Here is a 13,549-nt window from a genome sequence, read left to right as displayed (position 1 = left end):
TGTTTATTGTTCTAGATTCGAGAAATTATCCGCTTACAGTTCGTATAACTCGTAATCCTGGATGAGTGGCGTATTGAAATGTGGAATAATCGTTTCCTCTCCTGAGAACGTCATCGGAAACGTTCGTGTATCGTCAGATGCCTTCTAATGCAGTCAAAATACCGACAAGAGAAAAATACAATTTTGAGATCCGCATCTAAACTTAGAAATAAACAAACATATGGATATGAATAAAATATATGCGGCAAAAAATAATCATGAATTTGAATTTTCCAGAGGAATTCACATTTTTATAAAAAAAAAACGAAATCCGCACGGAAAAAAACAAATTTTGCATACGAGGTAATTTCATAAAGGTATTTACGGAATGCTCTTCCTGCTGTTAAGCTTCATGTAAATGGGGAGATGACGTTTTTTCGTGGTTGTGTGTGTTTTTATTTGTTTTATACAGGGTAATTCATCTGATGGCTTGAGCCTGGTTTAAGCCATACTACAGTACAGCATCGATTACCCGAGACAACTAGGGAAGGGGGGTGTTCGAATAATTGATTTTTCGGATAACCCGATCATTCACGGGGAAAAAAATTGTACCGGTGTGATAGGAGCAATATGAAACAAAGAACCTGTATTAAACACAAAACTGTATATATTTTGTATCACATGTATTTCAAATAACACAGAGAACTCTCTGTGAAACAAGACTAGTTTGACAAGTTCAAAATGGCTCCATTAAAGTAGGCCTACAGTTTAGGAAAAGGGGAATAAAATTTTCTTTTGCTTCAGAGCTGCGACTCGTTTTTTTTTATACCAAATCCCGCAAAAGTTTTTAAAGACATCAATTGGACCATATCGCATTCTTCTTGTTCTTCTAACCTCTTCATAGCCGTCTCAAGGCAGTGAATGTGCCGACCAGAACGCTTTTCGGTTAACCGACGTTTCGGTTGATCGGTATCCGGATAATCAATGCTCTATGTAGTACTAATCAGACACAACCAGACTGGATATCAATGACTTACTAACCGTGCATAACCCTAGTCTATAACCACAGAGGAAATATAATAAAACGTTTTGCCTTGGGGGCCATTCAAGTATTACGTAAGCAGATTTTCAGCCATTTTTGACTCCCACCCCCTCCCCCCTGTCAGCAAAATTTCGTCAGCTGCTTGAATATTTCATATCTTCAAAAAAGTGTGGTTGATGGCGTAAGCAACTTTCAAACCCCCCCTCCCCACCCCGTCATCAAAAGTCAGCAGATCCGAACCCCCCCCCCCCGATGTTGACGTAATACTTGAATGACCCCTTGGAAGAAATCACTTCATCTGAATCAATAAGAAACTAACTGCGCATTCAAATTTCGTGCATATGTCCTGATGTTGCCATCTATCATCTAAAGACGGTGCGAGAAAAGAATTATAATTCTTATGAGCGCAATTTAAATGTTCTAGGACTGTAACTGTGACAATATTTTAACAATGGCTGTTTTTGATTTTTAATGAATTTCTGAAAGAGACGTAAGAATATAATGCACTTGTGTTTTTCCCCTGTCATTATTACCCTATTCTCTGACAGGTTTGCTTTTGGTGTGTTTGTTTCCTCCCTCTTTTTCTTCTATTCTATTAAATCTATGCAACATTTGAGTTTGATTTCCATCTATCTTTAATTAAATTAAATTTTAAAAAAACCGAAGAAAAATTTTCCTCTTGAAAAACGGCTGCTCTCATTGTTTCAATTTTTTATTTCGTGGGATAAAATTATTCTTTTTACTATGTACCTGTACAAGATGACTGGGAAAGTTCCTTTGACGTGCGATAATTTTACGAACAGGAAGAGCTACATTTTTGCAACTTTCCCCCAAATTGTTTGAATGGTTTGAATCCAATCTGCGTTCCACCATTTCAACATGCAAAATCAGCCATTAGAGGCGGTATTGTTTGTTGCATCTGGTCCAGCTTGGTCATTTTACTGTACCGTTATCAAAATTGCATAGATGATTGAGAAATATTCTCTTCGTTTGGTAACTTATTTCAATTTGAAAGAAACTCATAAAGAAGAAGACCTATTCAAGAAATCCTGTTATGCAAGAGTTCTAAAAGTTTTCCTTCCGTGAACCCCCTATTCCTATGAAATAAACGTATATATATATAAGGTCGCAAACTCCATACAAAATAATATTGTTCCTCGTATTGCGAAAATAATGAGTCCATTGTTTCCTCATTTAAGCTCTTGGAACCCATTGAACACCACTCCAAGGACCCTTGGTTAAAACTATGGTCACGGAAATCTGTTAAAGCTTTTAACTGGTTAAAAATTTTAATTGATTAATTGAATTTTAATCGAATGTTTTCAAATGCTATAAAAATATATATTGTATTCATTTCCACGGATCTCTATCCACTGAATAAATTTAAACAAGTACAGAAATAGATTAAGAAATTAAGGCCGCGCCCGCTTGAAGCTATTTAATATCGTCCCTCTTTGCCAGAAACATGAATATGCAAATTTCTAGAACTGAGAACACGACTTTTGAATGTTTACTCTATGGAAGTTGCTCTGAAATGTTTTGTAAAATGTGTTTCAATAGGGGATACACGTTTGCCTTTCTGGAAAAGGTTAGATAGAAATATAAGTGATCCAACCAGCTGACAAACCAAAAAGTGAAAATTTGCGCATTCATGTCTCTGGTATAAAAGAGACGAAATATGCTGAACAAACTTGTCATATCCTGGAATTTCTTAACTAGGGTCTTGTCGTTATTTTTTGTTTTGATCAGTAATTTTAGAAACCATCACTAGTTTTCGTTGAATCCACTCGTGTTTCCGCATATCAAAAAATTTGACCAAAATATTCATTCAAATATATTTAAATATGGTAACAACTAAAATGTTTTGCATAAAAACAGTTTAGTTCAATCAAATTTACGCCAGTTTGGTTCAGTCAAATGAATCAAGAGTTTACAATTTAACATTAAATCAAAATTTTAATGTAATTTTGATCGGATTGATCGATTAACTGAACTAAAATTTTCAACCGCGATTAACAATTGATCGAATAATCGATTAATCGGCCACCCTTAATCAAAACCCTTGCTCTAATGCAAAAACATTCTCTATATAAATTTACGAAATTTTTATAAATTGATTTCATGGGCTTTCCAATACCATTACCAAAACTAATAGTTGAATTCTAGAAGATTAAAGAATCTATAAAAATCCATTAAAAATAGTCTGAAGAAAATGATATTATTACTCGCGATATTTTTGCACAAATACATTCCCACTACCACAGAAGAAGAATCAGCAAAATATTCATTCCTCAAACGAAATAAGAAAACGAAAATATTTCAACGATGCGTGAGTGTGAATACCGAAGAAAGACCATGGTTAAGATATTTGTCATTTCGGTTTTTTTAAATGCATTCCACAATGACGCTCGTTTTGAAAAATATAAATTACTCAACACTTTTTTTTTGAAAAAAACGCTAAAACCTAAATTTTGTTCACATATCTAACGAAAAAAATGCATTAAAAAAAATTCCACGGAGCCTTCTCGCATTTCCTTTATTACTGTTTTATTTTTCCTACGTCCCTAAATTTATATATATGTATACGTTATTTTTCTCTGAAATTATTTTTCCATGTACGCTTTTACTTGAGATTTGGTTAGCTGCCAAGTTATGCATCATTTGGACGTTTACCCATGTTTTCTCGTTGGTATTTCTCGTTTTCCTTTTTCTCCTCTATTTCCATCACTTTTTTTTTTTTTATTATTATTCCTATACTCTCTCGTGGAAAACCTACGAATGAAGTTTTGTGTTATATCTCCGTATATATATATAGTATGAAAGGGGAAAATGTTTCGCTTATCTGAAGGGAAGTGATGAAACCATTGTTGTTTTGCTGTTTCTCCCTCTCACCATGGTTCCCATCATCAAAAACTCTACCCGTTATCTTTGTTTATATTTTTCGCACGCCCGAATTCTTCTGATGGCCTTCTTCTTCTTCTCCATGACCTTTTTTTTCCAGATTTTTTTTCTCCCGTTTCCCGTCCTATTCCAGGAGAAAAGAGAGATAGTGATCTCTCAACCGTTAAATTTTCTCAAAACCCTCTTACACCCACGTCCTCTTTACAAGTTTTCCGGAGAGCACAATTATTTCTGAATTCTCAGGAACCATCTCATAATTGCATTATGTCCAAACTAAATTATAGCCGAGGCGCTACCATCTCAAATATATTAGGCTCATCATTTAGATATGCGTCACTGCCCAAACATACACATTATACGCAGAGCATACATACGTAGTATATGACATTCCACTCTTTTCGCCCCCACCCCATAGGCGAGTGTGTTCTCGTTGAGAATCTCTCTCTCTCTCTCTTCTTGCATTTTACCGAGGACTTACCGTGAGATTTGAAGCTTAAACAGATCATTAACGCTTACTGCCTTGCATAGTACCTGATATATTTAAGGAAAGATAATCTGTGACACGCTCACGTACTCGGCAAGAAAATATTATCGAATACGAAAATTGAAAAAGCTTCTACGTCATTTTTTGTCATTAAATATATATATTGAGGTGTTACTGCTATCAATAATGGTACTAGATATCGAATTCATGGCAAAGAACATAAACTAGATCATTTTCATTAGCGTCAGAGCTAGGTGAAGCTCTGAAGTGATGTTTATTTCAGTATAACAGAGTGGGTCTGAACAGGTATCAGGTGATAATACGATGGTAATAATCGTCACAGGAAGCGATTTGGTGTTGAAAAAAAATGCTCCAAGGTCGATAATCATTTACGTATTAACCCTTTCTGCTCTGGATTTTTTTGGACAATTGAATTGGATTTTTTCATCAATTTATTTCGTCTATTTTCATCCAATAGAACATGAACTTCATTTTCCTCTCAAAATACATTTTGAGTGTTGAAATTCTGAAACGATTCCAATCGGCCTAAAGTTCCAATAAGGCATGTAAAATATGGAGGAAAATGTTCAACTTGCGTAATTATTGTACGACTAAAATGCAAAAATAATAATAAGGGGCCGTTCAAGTAGTACGTAAGCAAATTTTTCGCCATTTTTGACCCCCCCCCCCCCTTGTCAGCAAAATTTCGTCATCAGCTCTGCCCCTTTGAATCCTAACGCATATTGCTGGGATCAGAGACGTAGCAGGGGGGAGGGAGCCAAAACTTTATTTTTTAATGCAAAAAAATATTTCTTTTTAAATTGAAATTTCGAAAGAAAATACCTTTATATGTTATTATAATCAATTTCTGTTAATTTCAATGCCATTTGAAGACGTTTTTTTTTCTTTTTTTCAAACCGAGCACAACTCAGGTCTATCGCCATAGGCAATTTACTTTCCATTCGCCGTTTGAAGGCTATGTGAACGCAAAATTTATTTTGAACAAATTCATTGCGACCCACCCTCTAAGCCATACAATGATAAATCGCATAAAGGCCCTTGGCCCGCGGACCAAATATGGACCAGGGGGGTTATCTGATGCTGCCTGCCCTCCTCAAACCTAATTTTGTAAAAAAAAATGAACTAAGCGGCACATCTACAGACCGCTTAAGTGTCCCGTGCTACAATTCCAGAACATTTAAGCGGCCCGTGGCACATTTTCATATGTAAACAATGATCACATCATCACTTAAATGACTTAATGATCACTTAAATGACCGGGACGCAGTTTCAGAACACTTAAGCGATCCGTGACACATTTAGAAATCCCTTGAGTGACATTTGACGTAGTTTTAGAGCATTTAAGTGGCCCCCAGTGCGGTTCTACATCCCTCATGTTACCAGCGGCACATTCTCAGATTATTTAAGTGATCCGTGGCATATAATTATGGATCACTTGAGTGATGCGTGACACAGTTCCAAATCACTTAAGCGGCCCGGACACATTTCCAGATCACTTGGATCAGCGAAAAATTTAGAGATCACTAAAGTGGCTCTGTAGGGCACTTATCAATAGGGGAATGACACTTCAAGTGCCCACAAACTATCGAAAGGATTTTCTCGTTTTTGGCGCACCGAGTAAGATGTTGTTAAAAATATTTCATATTTTCATAAAGGGTGGTTGATGACGTAAGCAAAATTCAAACGCCCCTCCCCCTCGTCATAAAAAGTCAGCAAATCGGAAATCCCCTCCCCCCCCTTTCCCATTGATGATGACGTAATACTTGAACAGCCCCTAATAACTGCTATAATTACGAAAATTTCAAAGACAGTCGGAAATCATAATGACAAACAAATGCACATCAAGATAATGAATATAATGGAGTTGTGTTCACATAGCTAATCGCTATGAATTTACAACTACTACTATCTATCGGCAAAAACCCTGCATATTACCTCATGTATAAACTTAAGTTTGTAGTTAAAGGATATATCAGAAACATATATTTGATCTTTTTCTTATGTTTCCAGATCCTCCTCAGCTTTCCTTAGCGTTAGGTACAAGTCAACAGACGGAACACATCCAGGAAGGCGGCGATGTCTATTTCGAATGCAACATTCAAGCGAATCCACCGGTCACCGAAGTTACTTGGAGGTTCCAGAATAAGAAAATCTTACACGAGCCTGCGAGGGGAATCATAGTGAGGAACCATTCTCTTCTCTTGCACAACGTCGGTAGAAGAAACAGGGGAACATACCAGTGCCTAGCAGTCAATGCTCAAGGGAAAGGCAAGAGTGAAGAAGCTTACCTTCGAATACAACGTACGCATCGCTTTCCCCAATTTCCATAAGCATTATCAAAACTTTATGAACTTTATTTATGTAAAAATTAGTAACACACGATATATGGCATGTGCATTTCTCTATAGATTCACCAGTTTGCTCAAGTCGGCAGCGTACCATGTACGGGGTTGCCCGACACGACGAGGCTACCATAAGTTGCCAGGTGGACTCTGATCCTGAGGACGTCTCTTTCCGGTGGTCGTTCAACAACAGCCTCGGGGAGACCATCGAAATTCTCTCGTACACCAAAGAAGGGAGCCTCAGGAGTCTGGCCCGTTATACTCCGAGGACGAAACTGGACTACGGGATACTCTTTTGTTTCGCAAAGAACTCCGTTGGGACAATGAAGAACCCTTGCCTGTTCGCTGTTGTACCTATCGGTAAACAAACAGTCATTTTTATTCATATGGATTTATCGTGTACTTATCAAGGATAATGGGAAATGTGATAATACAAATATTGTTTAAACGAATTTTATGGCCAATGTTAGGTGAGCTATGACAACTTCAGTGCTCTCTCATTTTTACATTCTATTTACTTCCATTCGAGCTAGGGAGGAATTATCATTGCAGGATTGGTCACTATGGCGCCAGGAGTGATGAAGGCAGTAATACATCACGAAAGGCAGAGTATTTTCGAAGCCATTTGCTAATATCCATGATGCATTCCGGACCCACCCCGACGGGTATACGGGAAATAAAGTAAATTGCACCTGCCGATCGTGCTAATACTCAGTGCAGTCTTAACGCATGGACCCACCCGGACACGACCCGCGGGTCCTCACAAAAATGAGAACCAGATGGAATTTTCGAGAATTTCCTACATAGAGCCTCAGAAAAATCACTTGGACCGGGTGGTACCCATGATGCTTTTTGCCCGTACTAACTGGCTAGACAACACAAGCGTGGCGGGCGAGGTTTATTCGAACCAGAGATCTCAGAGTACGCTGTGTGACACATAACCATCAAAGAAGACAGGACCGTAACTAGGCTCGGGCAATCGGGGCCCCACAAAAGTTTACACTTGTTTTACATAATAGTAGCCCTTTCAACAGCCCCCCCCCAAAAAAAAAGAAGGCCGCACCTGGGCTCCGAGAAAGCATACTACGGCCCTGAAAGTAGTTAATTAAATCACATTTGGTGCACTGAATCTGCATAACAATATAATTTTAGCGAAGGATTCCACCCCTTTTGACGTGTCGAGAATTTCACCACTCGTATCGACTACTCACGACACGCAAATTTATCCCAATGTCGGATGTGGGCGAAGACTATAAATATATTTCGGCCTATCAGACCAACAAAGACACCGCGGGACCGGAATTGTTGTCTTGGAGCAAAGGAAAAATTTGCCGCTGTAGCTGGAGGAAATCATTGGAGGGGAAAAAACAATATAAGGAATAGCGATTCGCTGTAGCGATAATATTGACATCATATATTCGCTCAAAGAGAATGGATGAGTCAACCTGGTATTTCAAGGATTCCTTTCCTGACATATCATCTACATCAGGGAATTCATCTTCGTAGGTTATGTGTGGGTTTCGGAAGCAAACGATGCTACAATGAACTGTATTTGCATATAGATTTTTGTATCATTTGTAGATAGCAACGATTAAACACACTTCTGAAGGTTCTTGGCAAATATGTGGATGTGACGCTAGAGCCACATTCGTGTCCAGAATGGCGTTATACGTTCCAAGTTTGGAATACGTTCCTCGTGGCTGTGAGTAGTGAGCGGCTCCACCATCGGCAATAGAATTCAAATGTTGGAGATTGAAAGGTATTGGAAGGCTTGTCGGAGAAAAAGAGCACTAAATACTCGCCACAGAGAGCAATAGGCCTACAACGGTGCAATTATTGAATAATTGCACATTACTCATAGTTTAAAAAAAATATGGCAGATGGCAGCACCACAGATAACAAGCAGCACACAGTAACGAACTTCACTCTAGGTTCACAACACGTACACTCGTCATTCCAACATAACCAGTTAATTAGAAATTACGCAGAGGAAGGTGGGTGAGGTGCATGTGGGGTTTAGTAGAAGTTTCCAAGATAAGTCGAAAGAGTCCTCTTCCTCCCGGATCTTCCGATCAGTCTGGCCGCATATCGGAAACCAACAGTCACAACATAGCGAATGTTATGGAAGCAAATATTCGCCAAGGAACACTGGGCAGAGCTTGGCCAGTAATGTAGCCACACTATGCCGCTAGTGCTACATTGCAGCGACGGGGGAGGCAAGCACATTGGAAGCAATCTTTTGCGAATGGCTATTGGACCAGGCTGGTCATGAGTGCGGTGCTAACTTAACACCAGAATAGTGTCCAATATCCCGGTTCTGATGACATTAATTTTATATATTAAAAAAGTTAGTAAACACATTTTTTTCTGAAACTACTCAGCTTTGAAAGCCGATGATTAGAAACTACACGTGCCTTAATTTTATGAATATTTTGAGGTAAATCCACAGTTTGAGGAAAACTAGCTTAGCATCACCTCCGAAAAAAATTAAAAAGAAAAGTTATAAATTTTTCAAATTGGTTTTATGGTCTATCAAAAATCCTTCACATTTTTAATAATAAATGAAAATTTTCGGTACGTGAGTGCCAAAGTCTATTCTAAACTGTTCAAACACATAATAAAGAAGATTTAAAATGACTGTAATCAGTGACCTGTGAGTGGATACGAAAATTTTCTTGATATAAATTCCATGAGAAGTGCATTTTTCTTCTTTATTATGAGATTTTTTTGTAAACTAAACTGTTCTCTTCTAATATCTTTAGCCTTTACCAAGTATTTCAAGGAAGATATACTAACGTTTTAACGATTTTATGAAAACATGTTGTTGCGAAAATTTGAGATTTATATACAGTAATCTCTCACTTATACGTTCACTCGGTTATAAGACAATTTCCTCTAATCCCCAAAGATATTGGAAAATAATAATATATTTCTCATTCATTTTTCGACTTTCATGTACACGAATTTTTCATTTATGGCTCATTTTGCAAAGAATCTCTCAGTTATGAATCACAGAAAATTTTGATTATTTTGTGTTTTTTTCTCCAAAAAGTTTTTTTTTTTTTTTCGAAACCCTTTTGGAATAAGTCTAAAAAGATTTCCAGTAGAAAAGCCATTATGGCTGACTTTATTTCTTATACCGCTAAAGAGGGTGATCTCTTCCCTCCTCAGACTACATCCCTGTTTACGACTGAGATCAATCAGACAGGGTTCTCTTTTAAATCTTTTTTTCGGAGATTCTTTTGCACTCCGTACAACTTAAGTGGGGATTCTGGTATATCCATCATCACTCTGTCCGGTGAGGCTTATGAATGAAAAATTCCACTCCTTGGGTGTTGGGAATTTTAACTGAAGGAGCTAGTCGAATTGACGTGATGAGAGGATGGTTATAGAGATAAGAATTTGCGACCAAAAGCAAGTGTTTTATAAAGATGGCGCATTTTGGTTTTTCTAGAGACTGCATGCCAATTCTCCTACAATCATTCCAGCTTGTTTAGCTTAGCCACGTTTCAGAATGGGTGGATTAGAGCGTGAAAGTTTGATGATAACTGAGTTACGAAAACTACAGAATATTTGGAAGGGAATGCGTGATGAAAACAATGAACGATGTGGAGGATAGTTTTGTTTAACAAAAAATTGGTGAATCCTTTAAATGTATTAGAAACTCTTCATGATTACGTATAACTTCAAAAACTGTGATGTGACTTTATTCCAATAGTACGAATTTGAAAAGAAAGAAAAAAATATATATTTTTCAAAAAAGGACAAACACCAACAAAAAACGATCTTCAATTTCAAATTTCCTCAAAAAAATTAAAACGTACCAAGGCAATGTTTAAACCACAGGTCATATAGATTGCGATGAAGATATATCAGTCTTTTTCGTTTCAAGAATAAAGCAAATACTTATATTTTACTTTGACAGTTGCATAAATCAATTTTCATGTCATATTGTCTTTAAGTGAATTTTTTCTCGTTTTCACGTCCACTTCCATCTCACTTATCTCCCTTGTTCCGTTGCACCGACGCATAAGCGAGAAATGCATTTGTTTGTTTTACTTCATTTAGGACCACCTGATCCATTGCACAACTGCACCATCACCAATCAAACGTCTTCGAGCCTTATACTCGCCTGCGAATCGACAGAAGACGGCAACCAGCGCACGAATTTCCATCTAGAAGTTTACGATATGAAGAGAGAGCAGCTACTCGCCAACGTGTCTTCCACAGAGGGTCCGTTTTTCATAGTCGACAACCTTCCCACCGGGACATCCATAATACTGGTCGTGTATTCCTCCAATGACAAGGGTAGGAGTGGTACAGTTGCTCTCACGGCGACTACCTTATTTTCGGCTGAAAGGCAAACAGGTAAGAGCATCATTTGAGTTACGTCTTCATTTCAAAACATTTTTCTTTTGTTCTAGTACTCATATACTCACATTCGTACCTAGTCAAAACGTTTAATTCCAGTTATAATTTAATTAATTTAGGATTTCTCTTTGGATAATATACTTGAGCTTTTATACTGCATTCAGACCTAGACCTAATGACTATCTCCCGGAGATTTAAGAGTACTACGTACTACCAGGACGTTCATGCACCTCGTAAATATTTCTCAGGATTTCTAATGAATTAGAACGTGTGTGTTCTGAGTTTAGGTGTGGCCAGAATTTATGTTCTCATAGATATGGAAGTCTCGTGTTACAGTGACGCTTTTATCTTTCTGTTGTATTTCGAACTGGAATGCAGATAGCAGAATCACACTGTTTAGACAAGGCAATTTCAACCCGTTGCTCGTGAGCACCACAGTGCTCCCTGAATCCCCCAGATTGTTCGATGATTGTGTCCAATTTCGTACTCGCGAGCACTTGATCAACTTTTCAGTTAAACACCTTGTGCAAGTTGTATTCAAGGATTGAAATAATCGTGGTTCCATACATTCGTATGTCAAACTTGCCGTGAGGGTGCTTTTATTTTGTTGATGGGTTTAGGCAGTGCTCGCGACTAGAAAAAGGTTGATGTTCTCTGGTTATCCAAATGAAAAAAAAAGAAACCCGATTTTCATAGGCTTCATATTTTAGTAAGACTTTTTCCATAATTTTATAAACTAAATGTAGCCCTTGTCAGGCTCAGGTTCAATAAATAATATTTGTAAAAAATTTCATATTTGGTATAATTAATATACACACGATTCAAGATATATGGATTCATTATTTTCCATAAATTAATTATACGTAATAGCTTTCCACAAGTATCTTCTATTAGCAATTAGTACAAGGATTTCTCTGATTTTTTCAAGTTCGTGGTAAATGAACGATTTCTCTGTGTGAGAATGAGATCAAAATTTAACAACATCCCTCGGCACCACTGAATGACTCCACGGCAAACAATATAGTAATTACTGATCGAGCAGTTGAGAAGATACTCGTATTGAATAATTACATTCAATTAATATCACGAAGAGAGCAACAACAGCACATTTTTACTTAAAAAAACCGTTAATTTATCATACAGAGATTGTTCACATTATGCCTGCCATTTTCTTTGGAAGTTTGGGATACTGAATATAGCAATATACATAGTATGAATATAATTATATCAATTATATGAACACGAGTATATCATAAACATTATTAATATTTGATTGAAACAGAGCTATTTAAAAATCGATATCCTATTTCTTTGCCTGTAACGCAATTGGATATCTTGAATGTCGTTGAAACAGTTTTCATACGAAATCAAAAACCGAATACTGTATTCTTCTCATATTCAATGATGAACCATGCGTACTGGATAAAAACACGTGAAAAACGTGACTATTAAAAAAAATTTATTCAAGTCACTAAAATTAGCAATAATTTAAAAAAACAAAATCAGATCAAGTCTATTACGGCATTTACGTTTAACTACTAACGAAAAAATCATTACAATCAGTTTACACATCGAACAATGTATAATATGGATTTCCTTCAGTCCATTTGCTGTATAAGTAAAACGAAATGTAGAAAAAGGATGAACTTCTAGAACTAGACGAAAAAAACAACCGGGCAGAAATCAAACGAGCCATTATCCGCGGAGGAGAAAAGAAGCAATAGACTAAACCATCAAGAATATAAGCTGAATTCGCAGATCCTCGGAAATTTCAATTTCCGGAAACAACTATCTGTTCAGAAGGTCTTGGAGCAAAACGACTTCGGGCGACCTTCTTTTAAGGAAGATGAAAGGTTTTCCCCGTATTAAGACAAGAACACACATATACTACAAGCTTTAGGCGACTGGAAAATTTCACCCCAAAATAATAGAATAAAAGTGGGGGAGTCCAAGGCATCCATGAAGGAACAAAAGAAAAAAGAACGAAAGGGGTAAATGTATGGGGGAGAAGGAGAGAGTACGAGGCAAATAAATGCCCTTAGATTTATAATAACGATTTCTGTTTATGGTTTTGGCGCAAAGCTAGCATCAAAGCTACTTTTAAAACTCCTCTGCCGGGAGAAACCCATTACTACTAGCTTGGCGGAAAAAACGTAGAAATGCGATGGAAAAATTCCAAAGCGTGGAGAAAAGAAACAAATGAAAAAGAAAAGAAAGAAGCCAATTTTTTTCTTTCTAAAAGGAAAAGAAACTTTTCTAGAATTATCGATTCCAAGGGAATTTCACCCGTTATCTGTGTTCGGCTTCGTATATGCAAATGACGCAGACATTTTCATTTCTCTTTTTCGTTCCACTATTTCCTGCGAAGAAAAGAGGAAATGCAGAACGAAAAGAAAATGTAGGTGGAAT

The 13,549-nt window shown here is 37.1% G+C and overlaps 1 protein-coding gene across 3 annotated transcripts in view; it reads left to right on the top strand.

Moving 5' to 3' along the window:
* LOC149063901 (adhesion molecule nephrin-like) overlaps positions 1 to 13,549 on the top strand; it is a 479,700-nt gene that overhangs the window by 402,250 nt on the left and 63,901 nt on the right. For all 3 annotated transcript variants that reach the window (XR_016195721.1, XM_089254947.1, XM_089254948.1), the window contains exons 7-9: positions 6,438 to 6,728; positions 6,836 to 7,129; positions 10,838 to 11,137. Coding sequence is in view for 2 of the 3 variants with exons in the window: in XM_089254947.1 (XP_089111073.1) it covers positions 6,438 to 6,728; positions 6,836 to 7,129; positions 10,838 to 11,137 (885 nt within the window). In the remaining variant the exon portion in view is untranslated. The remainder of the gene's footprint in view (positions 1 to 6,437; positions 6,729 to 6,835; positions 7,130 to 10,837; positions 11,138 to 13,549) is intronic.

The sequence above is a fragment of the Pholcus phalangioides genome, unplaced genomic scaffold, assembly GCF_987345545.1.
Source record: "Pholcus phalangioides strain wild (caught in Gottingen) unplaced genomic scaffold, Ppha-v1.0 ptg000042l_1, whole genome shotgun sequence".
Taxonomy (NCBI): Eukaryota; Metazoa; Arthropoda; class Arachnida; order Araneae; family Pholcidae; genus Pholcus; species Pholcus phalangioides.
The sequence above is the reverse complement of the archived record's forward strand: the minus strand, read 5'-3'. Positions and strand labels throughout refer to the sequence as shown.